The sequence below is a fragment of the Zonotrichia leucophrys genome, chromosome 1A (assembly GCF_028769735.1).
Source record: "Zonotrichia leucophrys gambelii isolate GWCS_2022_RI chromosome 1A, RI_Zleu_2.0, whole genome shotgun sequence".
Classification (NCBI taxonomy): Eukaryota; Metazoa; Chordata; class Aves; order Passeriformes; family Passerellidae; genus Zonotrichia; species Zonotrichia leucophrys.
In genome coordinates this window covers 57465920-57487543 of record NC_088170.1, presented here as the reverse complement: position 1 = coordinate 57487543, position 21624 = coordinate 57465920, and the positions used below count along the sequence as shown (strand labels likewise).

The 21624-nt window shown below is 38.7% G+C and overlaps 1 protein-coding gene across 1 annotated transcript; it reads right to left on the bottom strand.

Annotated features, from left to right (window-relative positions):
* Positions 1–2131: 2131 nt before the first annotated feature.
* On the bottom strand, positions 2132–18073 carry REDIC1 (regulator of DNA class I crossover intermediates 1). The gene is made up of 13 exons (XM_064733739.1): positions 18051–18073; positions 15929–15968; positions 13738–13873; positions 12184–12316; positions 11620–11686; positions 10927–11130; positions 8890–8996; positions 5844–6367; positions 5487–5559; positions 4762–4822; positions 4130–4190; positions 3318–3400; positions 2132–2740 (listed from the first exon to the last, which is right to left on the bottom strand). The coding sequence occupies exons 1-13, from the start codon at positions 18071–18073 to the stop codon at positions 2132–2134; spliced, it is 2121 nt and encodes a 706-aa protein (XP_064589809.1).
* Positions 18074–21624: the final 3551 nt, after the last annotated feature.

The following is a 21624-nucleotide window of genomic DNA, read 5'->3' as shown; positions in this document are numbered from 1 at the left end:
TCTTTGTCCCTTAGGTTCATAGGCACAGACTGGGAATATGTTGGCCCAAGGGCCAGCTCTGCAGATCTGGAGTATCTGCCTGAACGTGGGTAGCTCACTTCAGTGTAAAACTAGCCACAGTTTAAAAGTGCCAGCAAACAATGCCACCATCAGAGAGGAACCAGGAGCAGAACTTCCACTGCAAGTTAATGGCAGTTCATCTCTGTCTGGGTCACCAGCACCTCTCTAACCCAGACACCAAAAAACTCTTTGGCCCATTTTACATCTGCTGTGGTAATAAAACCCTTCTAAAGCACACAGTGTTGGAACTTTTAGCTATTTTGTGCCACAGTGTACTGCAGGCTGGCAGGCCAAGTGCCCTGGGGACACATCAGCTCTGGGGGAGGCTGGGAAGCTGGACACACACCACTGGAAGGTATGCACCAGGTGTGAGGGACTTTGGGAAAGCAGCATTCAAGCCAGCATGGGCCGCTGCTGGTGTGGCACAATCTGAATCGACTTTGTCACACTGAGTGAAAATCTATGCTTTAGAAACCATGGCTAACAGCTGAGCTTTTAGAAAATCATAGCTGTTATTCAAATAAATTATATCTCCTGTGAAGAAGATTAATATTGCAGCTTAAAAAAATTACTAGGGAGTTTGCTTTGACAACAAATTGGGCAACCTAGAAAAGAAAATCTGCTTGTGTTGAGCCTTAGGAAGTGGGCAGTGAATTGGCTAAGTGATAGTTACATGGTTTAGAAGTCTGGCTGTGCAAACCACTTCCTATGTATGCAATTTATACATATAAAAGACAGTGCTATTTTCTTCCAAGAACAGAACAGTCCACTGAAATTTCTGAGCTGCTATTTTAAAAAACAGCACAGCCATAAACCTGCAAACTGTTGAGCAATGCAGACCTTCTTTTAAAAATGAGACTTAGCTTCAAAAAAAAAAAAAAAAGCAGCAGCAAAACCAACCAGCCACTTGTTTGATGATGAGAACAGAGACGAAGAATGGCGACGAGTCTCATCCAGGCTGCCAGGCTGGGTGACACTCACCCCTTCTACAAAGCATAGAAAAACCCCTGACCTGCTGGGAATGAGGGCAGGGAATCTTTTAACAGCAGACTCCAAGAGGAAAGCACAATAACCTTATAGAGGCAAATCTCCTGTTGTTTAAGGAAGTCTCCAGCATAACTTTTGCCCAAACCCAGTTTGTGAAGGAGAGGAGCCCTGCATGCAGCCAGCTGGCCAAGCCAGCACAGGCATTTCTATATATACACATAGGTATATGTATATATATGTACACACACATACACACACAGAGTTAAGATAGAGAGATATCTATACAGAAGTGAAGGTGTATGGATCTGTAAGTTGATGTTAGTAACAGCAAGTCTCCCTGACACCCTTACCAGGAACTTTTTAAAAGGCAAGAATATAACCTAGAAACAATATTATCAGAAACTTTTATTTGCTGTGATTTGTAGCTTCACACAAATACTGAAGTGACAATGCAAGTAGTTCAGATTTTCAGTTTGCAGACAGAATACAGAAACACATGACAGAGTTTTTTAGATTAACAGCCAGAAAATGAATGAGTGGATCTGCTGTGGAAAGAAAATTGAGCATTTAAAAAAAAAATTAGCTCTTTTAAAATTACATTCTATTCTGTCTGTGCAGATGTACATTCGCTGTTTCCCATTTTTGTGTTTAGTATGAACACATGACAAAGGCAAGTTTTTCTGTTAAAATGGGTGAGAATCAGACAATGGCTCTGAACTCAGAGCCATGCTAAATATTTTTTGAAGTAGAACAACATCTTCCTATTACCTTAAAAGAAACATAGTCAATCAATTCTAAACTACAGAATCCTACAGATATGTGGCAGGGAAAACAATATAATTCCCAATGTTTTTATTTACTAGGTTATTGTAACACACTTTGTTAATAGTTGGATATTTATAGAAACTCATACTTTGAGATAGCAGTAGGTAGACAGAAGCCCATAATTATTGATAGTTAAAGCAAACAAACAGTAAAAGTATCTTTTGCCTACCCATGCTAGAAAAATCAGAATATGCCAACTGAATGAAACACACTGAGAACAGGACAAAACTACCTGTTCCTAACGTGCCATTACAGTCGATCACTGCTTCTCTCCCCCCTTCATTTTATCAATGTAGTCCAGCACCTCTAGAGTCCTGCTGCCAGCCAGAGTCAGGTACTCGGTCTCGGCAGAGAAGGCGCCTGTCCCGGCGGCGCTGCCGCTGCCCGCGGGCTGCCGCCCCTCCCGCGCCGGCCATTGCTGCTCTCCGGCAGTGCCGGGAGCGGGGACCCCGCCCGGGCTGCGGGCAGCGGGGAGCGATCCCCCACAGCCGCACACCCTCAGCGTGCCGCACTGGGTGCCCACATCCACCTTCTCTACGGTCACAGAGCCCTCGGTCTGCGACCACACATCGCACCTGGTGCTGCTACCGACATGCTCCCTCCTAAGGGCGTGCTGGGATGGGCCCTGAGACAGAGCTGCGTGGGTTTTATTTTCCTCCTCTGTGGCACAAAAATCAGAGTCTTTCTCCTGAAGATTGTTTGCTTCTTTTCTAGCCAAAGTGCTGCTAGGCTTCATACCCACACCTTGGGTGTGAGAGCTCTTGGGGGCCTCTCTGCTCACTGAGGCTGAGAGCAGGTTGGCACCATGTGCCTTCAAGGACTGTTCATTCAGATAATTCTTCTTTTTGGCTGTGTCTTCCTCTTCAGACTGCTTGAACAGAATTGTACAATTGTAACTGCTCAAATAGTTCAGTAACTAAGGACTAAAGCAATGGCTTGCTAATAGCTAAGTGAAACAAACAGAAAGGCCAGAACTGTCTGCTTTTGGTTGTTTGTGGGGGTTTTTTTGTTCCTTCTCTAAGGATGGCTCTTGGTGAATATAAGGTGGCCAATGAAGACCCTCACTCTCATATGCAATTTATACTCTCACACCATGGCATTTTTATGTTCAAGAATGACTGAAAACACAGTGCATCAAATCATTCTGCTTTACAGGCATGTAATGGAAGGCAGCTATACATAGAGGAAGAGCATAGAACATTGCTTAGCATCTTCCCACAGTCATGCTATGTAATTCCACAAGGCCAGCCATTATCAAGAGAACAGACCACATGTCTGTCAAACTACTTAGGAAAATTTGCAGCTCATCATTTCTTGTCCTCTTCACACATGAAGTTATCTAGTACAAAACAAAACTAGATTCCAGCTACATCCACCCTTAGGTGCACTTGGGCATAGAGATATGATTCAAATAAAGCCCTGCCAGCCCACAAGGATTTACTCACTGTGTCAGGACTAGAGCTCAAACAGCTCTCAGTCTGCCTTGGAGAGTAACTGTAAGACTGGCTGCTGAGTGGTGAGTCCACATCTTGAAAAATTAGATGAAAAAGAAAGAAAAGGTTACTCATGGAACAATCCCCAAAGATCCAACTCTCAAGTACAGCATGTAGAATTAAACATTACTATTTCTGATGCAGGTTTAAGATACTGTTTAAAGAACAAAATGTTAGCAAAGTCAATCTAGCTCTTAGCGATAGCCAGTTCCTCTGTTCTCTTCTCAGGTCAACACATCTTAACAGAGGTTGTGAGATGGGCCCCCCAAAGCCTCAGCTGTGCTGTTAATCAGCAGCAGAACTGGGCTACCCAAAAAGAAGAGGGACTCTGGAGAGCAGAGCCTGCCCGAGAGCACAGTAGACTTCATGTGCACACTGGCTGCCATACAAGTTACATATTTCTCTCTTGGAGGCCCTTGAGAGATCCTCTTCTCTGAAATGCAGCCAGCACACGACCCTACAGCTACTGAGGGAGCAGGAAGGGTGTAGGATTGCCTCTCTTACTCCCCTCCCTCTGTTCACAGGTGGAGTGACAGCATGTTGCCCAGTGCAAGAGAATAACTCTTCAAGGAAAAGCGAGCACAGCTAATTCTTAGTTACCTGGTAATGCTAGTTTTCTTTTTACAGTGCTGTGAATCAGAAATACCGGCCCTTATCAAAGTTAACATCCTAAAAAGATCATTCTCCCTGGCTTTAAAAGTAACTTTTTCAGTTCCACATGTAAAGAAAACATTTTTAAGTGATAATGTATAAATAGTACTAACCCATCTCTTGAAGATATGAACTCAGTCCAAACTTATACCCTTTCTCTTGTGCTGTTGTGAACTGTTAAAAATAATAAGTAAAGTAAGTAAGTAAGTAAAAAATAAAAGGTATTAATAGTAAGTCTTCAGCTGGATCAGCATCTCAGGTAAAGAGAGGAACATTCAGTTTCTGTATTACCTAAAGGAATCACTGCACTGTACCACAAATTATTTTAAGAGGTACTTTTACTCCTGAGTAGTACCATAAATGGCTTCTACAGGCAAGACATCTGAAACACTTTTTATATGTATGCTGGCACAAAGCTTCTTTATAATACTGAAGCATCCTGCATCGTCTGGGCATTGCCTCCAGAACCTGACCCTAAGTGTTGATGGGAACTTACCCAGTGTCTTTCAGGCATCAGCTAAAGTGTGGATGAAGCCATGTGAACTGTGGACCCATCTATCTGAACCATGTCACCAGCAGCAGTTCTTTCTGAATTCCTCATATAAACCGTGATGGAAAAGAAGCTTCCACGGTCGTTAATTCAGTGAATATTCCGTTTCTAACTGTTGTGGACAATCCTTCTCCACCTCAAATGAATCATGCAAACAGCAGGTTTGAAAAAAAAGGACATATTTTTAAAAGTTACCTCTTCAAATACAAAGACATGGTTCTGGTTCCAGGATGTTTCCTTCACAGACTTGTCGTCACTGAGGAAGGCAAACAAACACAAGTTCTCTGGTAAGTGATTTTTCCCCAGTATTTTTTTTTCTTTCTGAGTTAATTTCCTTGCTGGTGACTTTTCAGTTTTTACTTTGTCTTCAGTAACCATTAAATGCTTCCCACTACTGAGATCACTGGACTTATCTCTGAACCTGAGATTTAACACCAAGAATATGTTTTTCATAAACTTCGTTTCTGTTGAAATGCAAAAGGGAATTGAAGCAATAACAGAAGATAGTGCTGTTTTGTAAAATGGAAGGTACTATGTATCAGTCTCTGAAAAACAAGTCTTTAGTAAAACACAGAGCACTCACATAGCCCAGAGGAAACACTTGGTCTGTAGCCAGTGGAATAAGACAGAGTATTTTAGAAGACAAGACAGATCAACAGCTTAACTTCAGGATCTCCAAACTGCCCCATGAAGCAGTGTTTCTGTCTGCTTATTATGAGCAGATACACAGAGGCATAATGGGCTTTCCTGGGCATAGATTTATTCACATTGTACAGTATTATTTTCACTAAGAAAACCTAAGTCCTCAGTAATACTGTTTAGAATTTTGCCTTCTTATGCTCTTAGCAGGATTTCTCCAATTCAGCAAAGTCTCTGCAGTTGTCACTGGCTAATAGATTGCTAATTTCCATGACACTCACCTTTTTTTTCTTGAATAATTCTGCACATTCTCCTTTAAGATATTCTGCTGATCATGGTAATAAGCAAATGTCTCTAAAAGTAAAAAAAAAAAAAAAAAGTAAACTTTGATTTTGAAATGCAATAGAATAAATACAATTTAAAAGTTTTATTCTATTTGCAATAGAATAAATACAATAAAAGTTTCTGTCAGGTTTTTAAAATAATTTAAATGGTGGGTTTTAAAATTACGTGACTGCATTCTGAAGATTCATGATGTTTTCAGTTGGGGCAGATACATCTCTGGTTATAAGAACATATATCTTTAAAAGGAGAATAAAACCCAGAATACATACAAGTCCTTAAAATATGACACACACCAATTTTTTCAAGGTTTGCTCTTCTTTCTCTCTGTTCACAGGGCATGAAGTAGTGCTGTCCCTCATGACAGTTCTGCTGGTGTGTTTTATGCAGTGCACTTGTTTCCTTGTAGCTTGTACTTGACACATTATTACTTTTAAGGAAAACCTGTTCTGGAGCTGTGAAAATGCCTTCAAGGTGTCTGTCTACAGAATCTTCTTTTGCATTGATGCCAGGATAAACCCTTCTAGTGTCGCAAGAATAATTTCTGTTGGTAATTTGATTTCGAACATCAGGAACAGTGAAAAAAAGGTCATTATTCCTTTGGTTAGAAAAAAAATTAAAATGCTTGGTGGAAGAATTATTATGGGTTGGTTGACTCTCTTCTTCAAATAGTGCCAGAAAGGAACAACCACTTCCATCTTTCAATCCTGCAGTTTCTTTCACAACATCAAATATTGGTTCTTTTATTCCTTCATAGTTTTCTGATTCATTACTGGCTATTATCACTGGATTTTTCCTGGCAGAATTCATGTAGTCTGGCCTGGGGGTAGGCAATGAGCTGTAACAGGGGTAGAAGAGAAAAAACCATTTTGCTGAGTACACAAACAAGCAAAATACTGTTAGCACAACACTTTATGATAATTTGATGACAAAAATATAAAAAACTTCACTGCTCATTACACTTCATTTTGTCCTAAATGTACAGTATTTCAACTGGAAAAGTGAGTATTTTACTATGTTTTATATCTACTTTATGGTAAGATTGATTTAAAAGGGGTTCTATTTCTTAATGTCTCCAAATATACAAAGCCATGGAGCACATCCTCCTGGACAGAGAATTGTGATTTATAAAATCAGCCACAGCATGTCACTGCTGCTCCACCAGCTGACCAAAGGCGGCCACATCAAGGAGAAAAAGAAATAGAAGAAAAGAGTTTCTTCCATTCATAAAAGTAGTTTGCTTAAGACTGTATTTCTCTTCCATACTGAAAGCCCATAACAAGTGACTTTCATTTGAAATCAGTAATCCTGATTCAGCACAGAATTTTTCTATTCCACTGTCAGGAGGCCAGTCAGAGATTTTACTTCCCTATCCCACTTCTGAAAGTAGTGGTTTTGAAGATTTTATCATGTGAGCATCATGGACATGAAAGCCATCATGCTTTTACTTACTTGGCTCTTAATCTAACATTTTCACTGGGTTTTTTTTCCAGGCTGGATCTGCTGACTGACCTTTCAGAAACTCTGTGCTAAAAGTTGAGATTCTTCTGAAGGACAGAGATCTGGCAAAAAAGGCCATTCAAAAAAAAAAAAAAACAACAACCTTTCTTTAAAACATTCTAAGCAAGGCTGTCAATAGAACTTGGAACTGCAATGCATTACAGAAAACTCTTACTGGAGAAAATGCTTGCGGTGTTTTGATCAGCAAATACTTGGAATGGGATAAAGATTCTATGGAATTTAAATGAGAAACTAGTTTTCTCTAGTTACAGAAACCTCACCTCGACAGTTTTAGAAGACTAAACACACAAGAGTTTATTTCAGAAGATACTTGGATAGATCTACATGAGGAAGGTACAACCATTTCGTGAAGCAATTCAGAGAGCCTTTCTCAACTCCAGCTGAATATTTTGTTATGCAAAATAAAATGTAAGAGTAGATGAGGAAATATGACACTAAAACTTTTAATTAATATTTAATAACCTTGAAGTGCCACAGGTCTCAGAATTATGGACATTGATTACATCATCAGCATATTACATTAAACAACTGTATAAATTGACACCCTACTCTTCACATACATTGAAAGAAACTCCCTTCACAGAAGAATTTTTGTGATCTCTTGAGGTATAAGAATTTATGGCTACAATGGATGAAAACAAAATGAGGACAATACAAAGAAATGGATCTGAAGAGCAGTTGGAAAGGAAATGGTGTTAGTGACCCATGAATGGGTAGAAGATGAGGGGATGTGACATAAGCAGATGAGTGCAGGCCTGATGGCTGGCGGAGAGAGATGTAGGTGAGATAAGGTTATACAGGGCTCAGTGTAAATATATAAATTGAGAATTCACTCAAATGAGCAGCAAGATGAATTCTATGCTCATTTTAGGTTTTGCTGGAGAAAGCCAGGAGAAGCCACAAGAAGAGTGGAAGTTAAAGGGACTGATGTGTTTAGTTATTATTTGGCCAGTGATTTTATGGGTCACTTGACTCCCCAAGCCAACAGCCTGCAGGCCCTTCAGGAACAGTAAAATACTGTATGGCCTTTTTATGTCTCTATCCAGCCTAAGCTAGAGATGGACAGGAACTTTCAACCAAATGGCAGACTGATGGAATAGAAGGAATAAAGTAATATTAGCTATGTAAGACCTCTAGGTCCAAGGGAAAGCTGCTGGAAAGAAAATTAAATAAAATATTCAGTACAAATGAGTCTGGCCCTAAATCATCTGTGATTTGAAAGATTTTTAATCAGCACATAACAAAAAGAAATATATTCTCAATTTCTATCCATTCTTTTAAAAACAAAGTGTATATTCTCACAGAAGTATTATTGAATCAATTATAGGGAAAAAAGAAAGCTATAGTAGGATCACATATGAAAGAGAAGGACAGAAAATGGGTGTTCCTGGAACCCCTAGCATAAATAATGCAGGTGCAGATGCTCAATTGCTATTGCATCAAGATTGTCAGAAAAGCACTTGCAACACTGCCCAGAACTAATAACACCTGGGGCAGCTTCCCCCTCCTCGTGGCCTCTTAGTAAATCTGTGCTATCATTCAAGGTGAATTCAGCAATGCTGTCATGTCTGTGACATTGCAAAAAATAGATCATGGTTCCAAGTGCCTACCCAAAATTCAGATTTTGTTTAAATAGCTTTATTTAAATAGCTTCAGATTTTTATTTAAATAGCTTTGTTTAGTATTTCTATTTTATTTCAATTTTTGTTTGAAAAACAGTCAGTGAAAAAAACAAGTAGCAATAAGGTTTTGATTATTTCAGTATTTTTCTTAATTAAACTTGACCATTATTTTCCTCATTAATGTAAAATCGCTGCCTACTTATCAAATGGCTTGAACAGCTCCTGAGGCACTGTATCAGACTTCCTGAAAATACACTGGCTTGGAGGGTTTGTATTCCGAGGGTCTCGATCAAAGCTGTTACCTGGCTGAGAAAACAGTAGAAGCTGTCAAACTGTGAATATACATAATTGTCTTTAAAACTTTCAGCTTGGGTTTGTAAATAATACTCATATTTTTCCACTATTTTTATTTCTTTACATCTTTACAGCAGAAGCCCAAACCTCCTTACAGCCCAGCTGTTGCCAAACAAACTTTAGCCAACAGACAACTACTTTGAGCATGACAGTAACAGACAGTTTTTTCTCATCCTATTGTCCATTCATCTGGTTCAGAGCCACCCGTTTTGGCTACCAGAATCCCATGGGAAAGTTCATCAAAAGCCTTCCTGAAGTCAAGGTAAATAATGCCTGCTCTTCTCTCTAATTCCCAGAGACACTAATTCCCTCACAGAAAGCAATTGGGGCCACCAGGCAGAGTATGACCTTGCAAAATCTGATGGCTGTTTGCAGACATCTTCTTCTTCCTCATGTACCTTGGAATTGCCTCTGGGAGCTTAGCTCCTTAATCCTTCCAGGGACAGGGGTGAGATGATGCTTCCCCAGATCATGCCTACATTTTTGCAGATGGACATAACATTTGTGTATTTCTTCTCACTGGAAAGCTTCTCTGCTCACCCCAGCCTTACAAGGGTGATAAATGTGTGCCTTGCAGTGATGTCATCCAACACCCTGAATATACTAGGTTGGACTCTGCCCAGTCTCATATATTTCTTTATGTCCAAGTTACAATGGATTCACTAACTTGTTTCTTCCCTTCTGGTTCATTAAACTCCCCTCAAATCCTGACTGCATTTTAAGAAGAGCCAGAGAGCAGATTTTGCCTGAAAAATTTGAAGCAAAGTAGTCTTTGAGTACCTCAGCCTTTTCCATGTAATCTTTCACTAGGTCTCAACTCTATTTAGCAGAGGACAGCATTTTCCTTGCTTTCCTTTCTTTGATAACATACCTGCAGAAGTCCTCCTTGCTGTTCTTCTCACCCATTGTGATTCTCAGCTCTGGCCATCCTAATGCCACTCCTCCCAGCTGAGGGGATGCTTCTGTCTTCATCCTGCCCTGCCCATCCCTCTTTGCATCTGACCTCAGTCAGGGGTTCCCTGATTCTGCCCAACTGGCCTCTGGAATCAAATCATTCTCTTGCACATAGCAGTGGGCACAGCATAGCTGTGTTTTGAAAACATATTTCTCAGGCTTCTTTGTTCTTCAGGTCAGCTTCCCGTGAGTTTTGGCCTCCTCATTCCCTGAACAACCCATCATCTCCCTTTCTGAGACCCCTCAAGCATTTCTTCCTCACTTACCTCAAAACTTCAGAATACCATTGGTGAAACACATAATTTTTTTTATAATTTCCAATTACTAATATATTTGCTAAAAATAAGGCATATTATATTTGCTATCACTTTTCTAAGGATGATTCTTTTAAGAATCACAAAGTTAACAAAAAGAAAAAATAGTGATATGCAGCAGAACAAATAACTTTCAACTGTTTCTTAAAAGTAAAGAGTTAAACAGCAGAGCACTGAAAATACTGTAAGAACTATGTTAATCACTGAGACATTAAAAGATAAAAAATTAGGTCATGGGATCACCTGGGATCATGCAACACCCAGTTACACTAACTGTATGTTTAGGAAAGCTGTATTTCTATCTGTAATATATTTCAGATTTCCTTAACCAAATTTACAAGCCAGAAGCAAAAGAAAGCCACCAGTATGTGACTAATTCTCTCTCTGCAGATATCAGCAACACTGAGAGTTCAGTGAACAAAAGCTCAAGTTGAGCTTATTTCAGAACAATAAAATAAATATATTTGTATGTACAGAACATTCATTGCCACCAGCCTACAAAAAATGTTGATCAATCATAATTACCATTACGGTTACACTAGTTTTACACACCATGAATAAATAAATGAAAGTTAGTTTAAAGTAATTCCATGGAAGTAAAACATTAACCAAACCTGGTTTTGCAGCTTTTTTTCATAGATCTGTTCCCAAACATTGCCCATTAGTTTTGTGTTGAAATTTTCTTCTGAAAGCTGTGTACAGTTAGAGAACTGAAAACCAGAGGAGGGCAATGGACAAGCACTAAAAACTCTTGCCAAGTTGTCTTCATTTTCCATACTAGAATCAACATAGCCTAATTCCATTACTTGTGGAATGAGCTAGACAAAACATAACAAAGACATATTTTATTTAGCTAAAACTGTTTTGACTTAAGCATAAAGTTCAAAGTAATCAAGCTATTCTGTATCTTTTACAGTTCTGCACATAAACCACCAAGAAGAGAAAATTTTCTATATTCTGATACAAAATTAGAGTTCAGATATAGAATATAGAATTTCTATATACTGAATTTTCACTAAAAACTTAAGGGAATAAGGGCTTATTTCAGGGAAACATGTAAGTAATTACTTAATCTGAAGGATGCACACAAATGCTATCCTGAGGAAAGATGGATATAAATACATTTTTAGCTTTTTTTCAAGAAATATAAAGCAGCATGAAAATAATTTATCCATATAGTCTTGAAGAGAAAGAAGAGTTCATGTGTTTCAGTATCCATGAGATTTGTCCACTCTTTGAAAAATCACTTTAAAATACAGTAATTACTGCACATTTTTAGTCTTATATCATAAGAATAATAAACTTACCTTATGCTGGTGTTTTACTTTTTCTGAGAGATGTTGTCTTCTGCTTTCCAAAACTTGCTTTTGTAACCTTGCAAAATGAATAAAAACACCCTATGAAATACAAGATCAAAACAATTAAAATATTCTGAACATTAATTTCAGAATAACTTAGAAATATTTTTCCACACATCTTAAAACAGCCTGATTGTTAGGCAGTTGTGAGCAGCCTGTCTGTGAGTTGGTCACCTCAGGGGGTCTAAAGCTGGATGGGAAACAGTGTAAGTGCATAATGCTGTTTGAATAACCTGCTCCTTGAGATAAACTTAGTATAAGTGCCTGACATGAGTACAGACACTTAAGCATTTTAAAAAAAATCTCTCAGCTTCATGTGCAGTTTTTTATTCAGAATTTATTAATTACTCTCTCATGTAAGAGTACCACTGGAATGACAGGACTGGTTGTGAAACTTCCCTGTTTACAATGGCATGTTTATGTTTTCTTAATACCCCAAATGTTAAGACTATAATGAAATACCTCTTCCAGAACCTCACTATTGCATAACTATTGCCTATTTTATACAAGTACCTGCTCTGGAGATCATCTAAGTTTGACTTATGTTGTGTACGTGGGGGTGATGTGGGAAGCTCTAAGTTATGTCTCCTGATGGGTTTTTTTTCATCTTCAGTGATATCAATGTGGACTGGCTTCCTCAAGTTCTCTGCAATGAATGTATTTGTTATGTCAGTGCTGGGCTTGGAGAAAGTTCAGAGGTTCCTGAATTTTCATTAGAGTACAAAAGCTGTTGTTTTATATTTCTTAATCCATTTAAAGCCATATTTGCTTCTTTCTTTAATACAAAATATAAAACCTCTATTCTTTAATACAATTCTTTCTTTTCTTTAATACAAATAAATTTTATTCTTATTTAATATTTGTTCCTATTAATATTTATTCTTTCTTCAATACAAAAACTCTATTCTAAATGGCACAATAATATAAAATTATTGAGTCAGCCACTGTGTGTGTACAGGCTCTGTTGCCTTCCTCAGTTGCCTTCTACTCTTCTGAGCATAGGACAAAATATATCCCATAATCTGGTTTATGAATATGTCACAGATGACAAGAATCATAGAATCACAAAATCATTTAGGTTGAAGAAGACCTTAAAGATCATCGAATTCAATCATTAAATCAGCACTGCCAAGTCCACCATTAAACCATACCCTTAAGTACCACATCTACATTTAAAGAGCTAGGGCTCAAGTTTTAGTGATGTTTCTCAAGGAGTTTAATAATGGATTTTATGAAAGATAGTCTGGGTAGAACTGGGTAGACAAGACTATTCCAAATGCCTCCAAAGTTATGAAAAAGGAAATGGATGGGAAATTGATGCCTTCAACAGTAAAAAGGAAAAATAAATGAATGTGGGGTAAAATTAATGACTAGAATGGGGAAGGTAATAAGTGTGTGTAGTGGTTTAGGAACAGTATTCTCCAATTTAGTGTTCCCACAGATACACTTCAAACCATGCACTGCTTGCTCCCTCTCCCTTCTCCCTCCCTTCCATCTCCCTCTCCCTTTCCTTCTCCCTCTCCCCATCACTCTGCAGAGGCCAGAGAGGAGAATTGGAGGCACAAAAGGTAAAGATCAGGGGTTGAGATAAGAACAATTTACTGGAAGCAGCAATGAAACAAGGAATTATAGTCATAGCAGAGTGATGATTCACAGGCAGGTGCTCACCACAGGGAGCACAACATTCCCTGGCCACTCACTTCCCACTGCCCACGGAAGGATGGGACTCCTTCCCCCATGCATGATGTGAGGAGGTGCAGAATCTCCTCAGGGTCCTGGCCATGCCTGTCCTGGCTACTGCAAACATTCACCCTGGCCTGGCCTGGAACCAGGACACTGCACAAGGCTTTAAAGGTGAAGTAGGCAGGAGCCAGGGTTATTTGATTCCTCTAATGCCCAGACTTTTTATTCAGTCATAATTTTTGTACTAACATACAATTTTTTACTTTAAAAATAAAACAACATTTACTTGAGGGTTAAGATGTTAATGGAAGATCAAGAACTAAAATAACAGCAGTAATAGTTAAGAATAACAAATTCTGATGTGTCAGAATACGCAAAACTCACCAGTGTTTTCTTTTTTGGTTGACATCTGGTTAACCACATATAGATTAAGAAGATCCAAACTGACTGCTGAACTTTTAGGAGATGATACTTCCAGGAGCTTCATTTTTGACTTAAGTTTCTTTCTTTCAAAGTATTCCTTAATTTTTTAAAGGAGAGAATAACTTTTTGACAGAAGCTTCAACCATGCATTACCAGTATAGGTAATTCTTTTGAAATTAGCAAGCAAGCCTTAGCAAACTAGTCCTAATATAAAAGCACATGGTTAAGTATCTCTGAATTCTCATGCCCTGTTGGCTCTTAATTTATTTTTATTGCCTTGAAAAAGAATGTAAATATAATTTGGTCATATTCAAAATAAATCATTGTTATCTTGATGCCAAAAATTTAGTCCTTAAATGCTCATTTCTCAAACTTCGTGTACAACCACTAAAAATATTTCTTAAAATAAAAGATACCAAATGTGGCAAGGACAAAGTCCTAAAAAAATTTAAAGGATCTTTTCAGAAAGCATATAAGATAAGCAAATAAATCAGCAAGATTACATACACCAGATGCGCCATCTATAATGACACAGAGTTTATTGTTCTCCAAATTTCTCTCCTGACAAAGAAAATAGTCTTCTGGCAAAAAAAAAAAAAAAAAAAAAAAAAAAAAAAAAGAGGAAAAAATAAAAAAGAGAAGTCTCTAGGATTAGGAATTCAGAAAGAATTTTTATTACAAGGAATAAAAAGAGATATGACTGACACTTTGAATTTATCAGGACAATAATATAGGAAACAAACATCTCCATTTTGCAGAGACTGTTAATAACCATCCTAAAATCATTAATTACAGCAGATAAATAACTAAAGCCAGTAAGATTTTTTTTCCTAAAAAATTATGGATATTGAAAACTGAAGGCTATGCCAAAACAAAAAATAGCATTGGCTTTTCTTCTGAAATGTAATCCCTGTCATGATTGCAGGTTACATATAACTAATATACCTAACATGTTTGTTGGTAACTAATTTTTAGTATTATTTATTATTATCTTTAGCTTTCCAGGATAATATTATCTATGGAGGATAATATTATCTACGGAAAATATCTGTTCTTCAGTTAAGATGAATATCTTCAGTAAGGTAAAATCATCCTGTGTACAAATCAACACTTCAAAATTCATTTGACTTTAGGACCCACACCCCCAAAATGTAACCACTTCCCTTCAGTGTCCCAGATGTTTTTTCCCCATCACCTCTAAATTACCAATTTACTAATAAATATGTAATAGTAATTAGAAAACTACCACTGTATTTAGTAATTTAGTACTACATTACTAAAAACAGTCTTGTATTTTCTTGTTTTCCCTCCCCACTGAAACAAATTACATAGTTGTAATATAAATTATGTGGCTTAGACCAGCAATCCCTGAGAAAACAGAGAGCTCAAAGGGCTCCAGAAAACTGGGAAAGTGATGGGGACAAGCTGCTGATTGGTCCCACATTCCCATATGTAAATGTTTGAATTTGAGTAATTGTCTCTATACAGTCAGCATGTTTTTCCTCAACCTCTGTATGCCTGTGCACCTGCTCTGGGTATTGGGGGTATCAGCTTCAGTGGTGGAGCTTCCCTACACTGCCTCTTTTTTCCTTGCTGCTGAGGAGGAAACTGACTCCACTTATTATGGTTATGGCAATTTTCTCTGGCTGTTTTCTTTCCTGTTTGAAATGTCTCCTGCTATGCCAGGGATAAGTTTGATTCCCTTATTTCACTTTCAGATTCAAAATACAAATAAACCATCCTCCTTTTGCAAATGCCAGAAGAAGGACTTTAATGAGCCTAACATCCTTTTACATGGCCCAGAAGAATGGCTGTGTAGGTGTGTGTTGGGCCAGCTGACCACATGGTTATCACCTGAGGCTTCAAGCAATCCCTTGTGTTCCCACACACCAACTCAAAATGGTAACAGAAGTAATCCAGGAAAGCCAAAACTGGGCACAGGCCAATTCATTCATTCACACCTTCTCTTCTTGTTGTAATTCAGTTTAGTAAATCTAGAACAAGACTTTTACCCTCAAAGTCAGGGAAACACATTTAACTGTTTAGCTACTGTTTTGAATCTCACTCCAAATGTTTTGAAAGTTTTACCTAAGTGAACCTACTAAAGCTTTTATATAACAATATAAAATCCATTATGGCTGAAACCGTTTACCTTTTGTTTTCTCCTTTCTTGCTTTAATATGATTCTGCTTCTGTAAAATGCAAATAATTGTTATTTTAATTGCAAAAGTATAATCTTGAGTCATGGCTTGAATCTCTCATGAGTGGTTCTGAGTTTTAGGACACAAACATGTTAGTGTTATATGTTATGTTATGTTATGTTATGTTATGTTATGTTATGTTATGTTATGTTATGTTATGTTATGTTATGTTATGTTATGTTATGTTGTGTTGTGTTGTGTTATGTTACAATGATCAAACCTTCAGGTAGTAAAGTCAACATATCTCTGTTGAACTAATTTTGACTGATCCCAGTTTACTCCAGTAAGGATAGGAACACATTTGATATTAGGTTACCAAACACATTTAACATGAAAAAAGAAAAGAGAAAACGCTTTTAATCATTTGACTTGTAATGCACATTTCATCAATTTGTAATTTCTTAAAACTTAAGAAGTCTTTGTCAATATATTATTTCCTCCTAATTTTCTTTGTCATGCTGCAATATAGCTACAAAACTACAATAGCAAACAAAAGGAGCACTATATGAGCTTTTACCTTTTGGGACTTTCCAGAACACTGGGGACCTTTTGTAAAACAGGAAAGCAAAACAGATTGACAGTACAAGTTGCTGTTGTTTGTTCAATATAGGAGACAGTTATACCTCCAACTACTTGTCTCACCTGTCAAACACAGCCTTATGTGAAATGCTTGTAGGGCTTGGTGCATAAAATTGGAAGTTGGGGTCACTGTTGCATGGGCAGACTGGGCATGGCTGCAGTCCTTAGGTCATTAAGATTAGGACTTTTTGTGAGGGTTAGAAATATAGAGTATTCCTTTGGAATTACCTTTTGCTTAAAGCTAGAGCAAACTTTCCAAACATATGCACATAACATTGCAGTGGGCAGGAAACCCCAGTGACCTGTAGTTTTCTGACATCTAAAATGTAAACCCCAGATTCACCCAAGGAACCCTGACAGATACTACCAGCAGCAGCAAGCAGCAGGTTGCTTTGTATTTGCTGAATGTGTGCAGTACTCCTACACATTGGGTTTTCTGACAGAGGATATGGGAGGCAGGCATTTAGGACAAAGCTTGGGTTGGTGTTTTGGGGTTTTTTCCAAGTAAAACTCTCCCTTCCTCCTGCTTCACAGAGGCAACATTCAGAAAACTCAGTTTGCTGGGAAGACTTTCAGATGGGTAGGGTGTTCTTTTAGTTTGATTCTGCATAGAGTCTGGATGATTCCACAGCTGTGTTCAGCAATGCTGCTTCCCAATGGCTGACAAAATCTGTGGGGTTTACATTTCTAGTAGATTGCAGAGAGCACAGCACCCAAAGAAAGACAACATTATCTTTTTTCTTTCTTTATCATTAAACTCATTTTGTGATGCTTTACTATTTCATTACTATTTCAGTGACTCTCAATACCTGTACATCCTTTTCCCCAAATGGTAACCACTGCTTTTTGTGAGGGTGTGAGAAAGGCCTCAGCCAGCTCCTGTCTGTGGAGAGACAAGAGCCCAAACGTGACTCCCTGCCTGGGGTGGGAGGGCACCTGCACCTTCCACAGTCTGGCTCCAGAGGGGATCCGGGGCTGTCACACACCACGGCCTGCTGCTCTGGGAGGGGACACCAGGCCTGAAACACACACACTGGGGCACTACTGTTCTGTGGAGAGACACTCGTTTGGTCACAAACACCATGGCCATGCCCAGTTTGTGAGGGGAAATGAGGCCTGAAGCACACACCATGGCTGTGCCCAGTTTGTGAGGAGACATGAGGCCTGAAGCACACACCATGGCCATGCCCAGTTTGTGAGGGGAAATGAGGCCTGAAGCACACACCATGGCTGTGTTCAGTTTGTGGGGGGAAATGAGGACTGAAGCACACACCATGGCTGTGCTCAGTTTGTGAGGGGAAATGAGGACTGAAGCGCACACCATGGCTGTGCTCAGTTTGTGAGGGGACCCCATGGCTGCCACACACAACATGGCAGTGCCTGGTTTGTGAGGGGGCATCAGGGCTGTTAAACACACCATGGTGGTGCCCAGTCTGTGAGGGATACTGACAAAGCATGGAGCTGTTTCTGTCGGCTTTGAAGAGTTTCACTTACCGACTGCCGCCCACCCAGTTCATTTTCGGCTGCTGAGGAGGCAGGCAGGGAGGGAGGGCTGCCCTGGGCGCTGCTGGCACTGTGGGCAGAGGCAATGGCTACCCTGGGATGGTTTGTAGCTTCCCTGCAGGGCCACAGGGCCCTCGGCGGGGCCTCCTCCACCCTGCAAGCACCAGGGCAGCTGCTGCCCATGCCCCAGGCTGGCAGGGGAGAAGGAACGGTGGTATAGGGATTGACAGACAAAGGGGAAGGATGCAGACGGCCAAGTGAGGCACTGATGGTAATGCCCTGGTTGCTGCTGCCCTTCTTCTACCCCAGGTGTTTACATACAGACTGCTGCCAAAGCCATTGCCCTTTCCCAAGGGAGTCATGAGCATCTTGCCGTCCCAAATGAATTGTCTTTCAGATCCAGCTTGTCTCTGCTACAACCACTGTGATTTTTAGGACAAGAGAGCACTTTCCTCTGCATCCTGCTCTTCCTCAGGTATTTTAGGGGCAACAGGGGAAGCGATGAGCATTTTCTACAGGTAGCTGTTGTTACCCTTGGTCCTGCCTGATGAGCTGTTGAGTGTAAATGTGACTAACCCTCGAGGAGAGGTGCAGAACCACTCAGGGATTCTTGGCAGCAGCACAGCTCCACTCGCTCCCGTCCCTATAACTCACTTCCATCATCTCAGCAAGTGAAGGCACCCATTTAAAAAACAATCATCAAAATTCTACATGAATCTTTTCCTGTGGTGTTTCTTTCCTGAGTTATCTTTAGCTGAACATTTTTCAGGGTACTAAAGTTTGGTTACCATTAGTACAACAATGTGAAGAGTGTTCAGAGTAGATATTAGGCATCTAAAATTAAATATTAGCCAAGATGGTTTTCTTTCTAATACTTCTAATTTGGCTAGGCTGTTTATAGAATCTGATAAGTATGCATAATTGTTTCTTGTAACAACACTAGATTAAAATCTTCCTGATAAATTATATCCATATTTTAAGTCTATGTGTCTCTGCAGCTAATGTGACAGATGACAGACTGAACATTTATTTAATTTCTTCACTTCAAATAATAATTTTTATTTTCAGTTGTATCTAGTGTAAATGTTGAACTTGCTAATACTATGTCTAAGATGTAGTTTCATGTATAACATAATCAAATCCCTTTTACATTTGTTTTTTAATATATGATATTTTCTATATCACCCTTACTCTTACTTTTTCACAGTACTGTCTAGATTTAAAGGAAAAAAGTGGGATTTTCTTTATTTTTTACTTATTTTATCTGGTAGTTATCCAGGAGAAGTTACATGGCTGCTTCAATTATTTATTTTTCCACATAATAAATCTTCTCCTCAAATTATTTCTTGCAAATAAAGCTACTGACCTTTCAAACAATCATAAAATAAAACATCAGTTCTTTTTTAAGGAGGGCAAAGTAAAAAATGAAATAATACCTGAGATGAATATTATTATATTTCCAATGTTTGCATATTTTGCCTTGACTGTCAACATGTTAAAATTTGCAATAATTCATTTGAATTTCTGAATTATGGCATAATTTCAAACAGTTGTATGATATAATTATTAATTTTTAAAAGGTCATGAGAGTGAGTTTCATAGAGCTTAGTTGATTCTCTGGGAAGTGAAATAACAACAGATCAAAGAGTCTTCCTCTATTTGTCAAAGACTGAAATTTAAAGATTTCCCTTTTTTCTAACTTTTATAGCTACTCTTCAGAAAAACTATATCTCATGTTCCTTTGTTAAGAAACTATTATACAGGATCTTCTTCAGAACAGCTTTCCAACCTTCAGCCCTGAATTTTCCTCTCTGACATGCTTCTTCATTAGCAGATCAGTTCTAGATATAAGAAACATATCAAAGCAGCCCAAAGCAGTCTAAGAAAACATTTCTCCAGGGAAGCTGCTGTTGAAATGTTGACTGTGCAACTTTTGACATCCAGCTTTGAGTAGGTAATTACAAAACTTCTAAATAATCAAATAAGAGAGAAGGAGGTCTTCTGATGGGCGACTCGAGCATTTAAGTGAGGCCCCTACTCTATGTCCCAACACACCCAGACAGGAAGCAGCCAATTTAGACAATGAAACTGTGAATTCAAAGTGTGTGCCAACTCTGTCTGCAGCATTATTGCACCCTGATTTGCTGATTTGCTATTGTACCCTGTTTGAAGATGCTTCTTTCCCTAAACACAGTCCCTGGAGTGAACAGACAGTGCTTATGTAAAATCATACCCACCAGAGGCAGCGAGAGAGAAACAGAGACAAGATGCACTTCCAAGAAATTTCTCAGAACTAACTGCAAATAGTTCTCATGTTTCTTAATGAACCTTCCCCTTTCCAGCAAGTGTCCTACTCTAATGCTCATTATAAAGGAAGGAATTATTAAAGAGATGAATGTTAAGTAAAAAATCCAAAATAAACCCAAACTGGTGACTTTCACAGTTACATTTAAATATTTTACAACATTACTGATTTTTTAATGCTAATTTAACATACTTTAACTTAGATTTTTTGTTTGATCTTGATATCCAGCATTAGGTAACCAAATCCATCTGTAGAAAACTGCATAAAAGATGTAGATGAACTAAAATGCTTTCCCATTTCTATCCAGAGTGAGAACTTCTGGCACTTTTAAATACCAGGATACACTTATTCAGATTCCTAACTAGTGACCTAATTATCTACTGCTAGGAATGCATGACTTAAAAAAGCCTGACTCTGTGCCAAGTGGAAGATTTTCTTTGGCAAATGCTGTGCTTAAACTTTGTTTACAGAGTTGCATGGCCTTCTTCCAGGCCTTCCATGGCCTTCTTCCATACTCAATGCCATTCCCTTCCTTGAGAGACCAGCTTATGGAGAAATAAAGCAACACTGACCTTGTGGTGTTTTATAGTAACCTGGTTGATGGTTTTGCCCTAAAGAGTACTTTTTAAAAGATGGCTGTGATATTGCAAAATCATGACAGAGTCTAAGGAAGTTCAAAATACAAGACAAAGCTTCATTTCAAAACAAAGTCTCCCCTTTTAAAAGTACCTCTTGAAAGATACATCTCTCTTTCAATTAATTTAATGAAAAGTCCTTCCCCTATTCACCTTTAAAGGGCGGAGAGACAGAAGATTGTAGAGAGGCTAATAAGTTTCCAAATACAGCACACTGGCCAGCTCAGAGAGAAGCACCTAATCTGTCTAGATCAAAATTCAGTGCCCAGCTGGGAAGAACATGGGATTGGATCCACGTGGCAAACCGCCAGCCAGGACAGCAGCACTGACAACAGTAGGTTGACACATTGCTATATGAAACAGGTGCCATTCTTAGGTGGTATTATATGGAAAGAATAATTTTTTACAGAATGAACTCTCAAGACAAAGTGCCATCCTTGGCTTGATGGAGAACAGTGCATGAGGTCTATTACAGAGTCTCGTGCTGATAAACCTCACTTTACAAAAACAGTATTTCTACAGATATTAACAAGGACCAAAGAATCCTCTGTAGCTGCGCCAAACTCCAATTAGGGAGTGTCAAAAGCAAATTAGGAGAGGGAGCCAAGACAATTAAATCCTTACA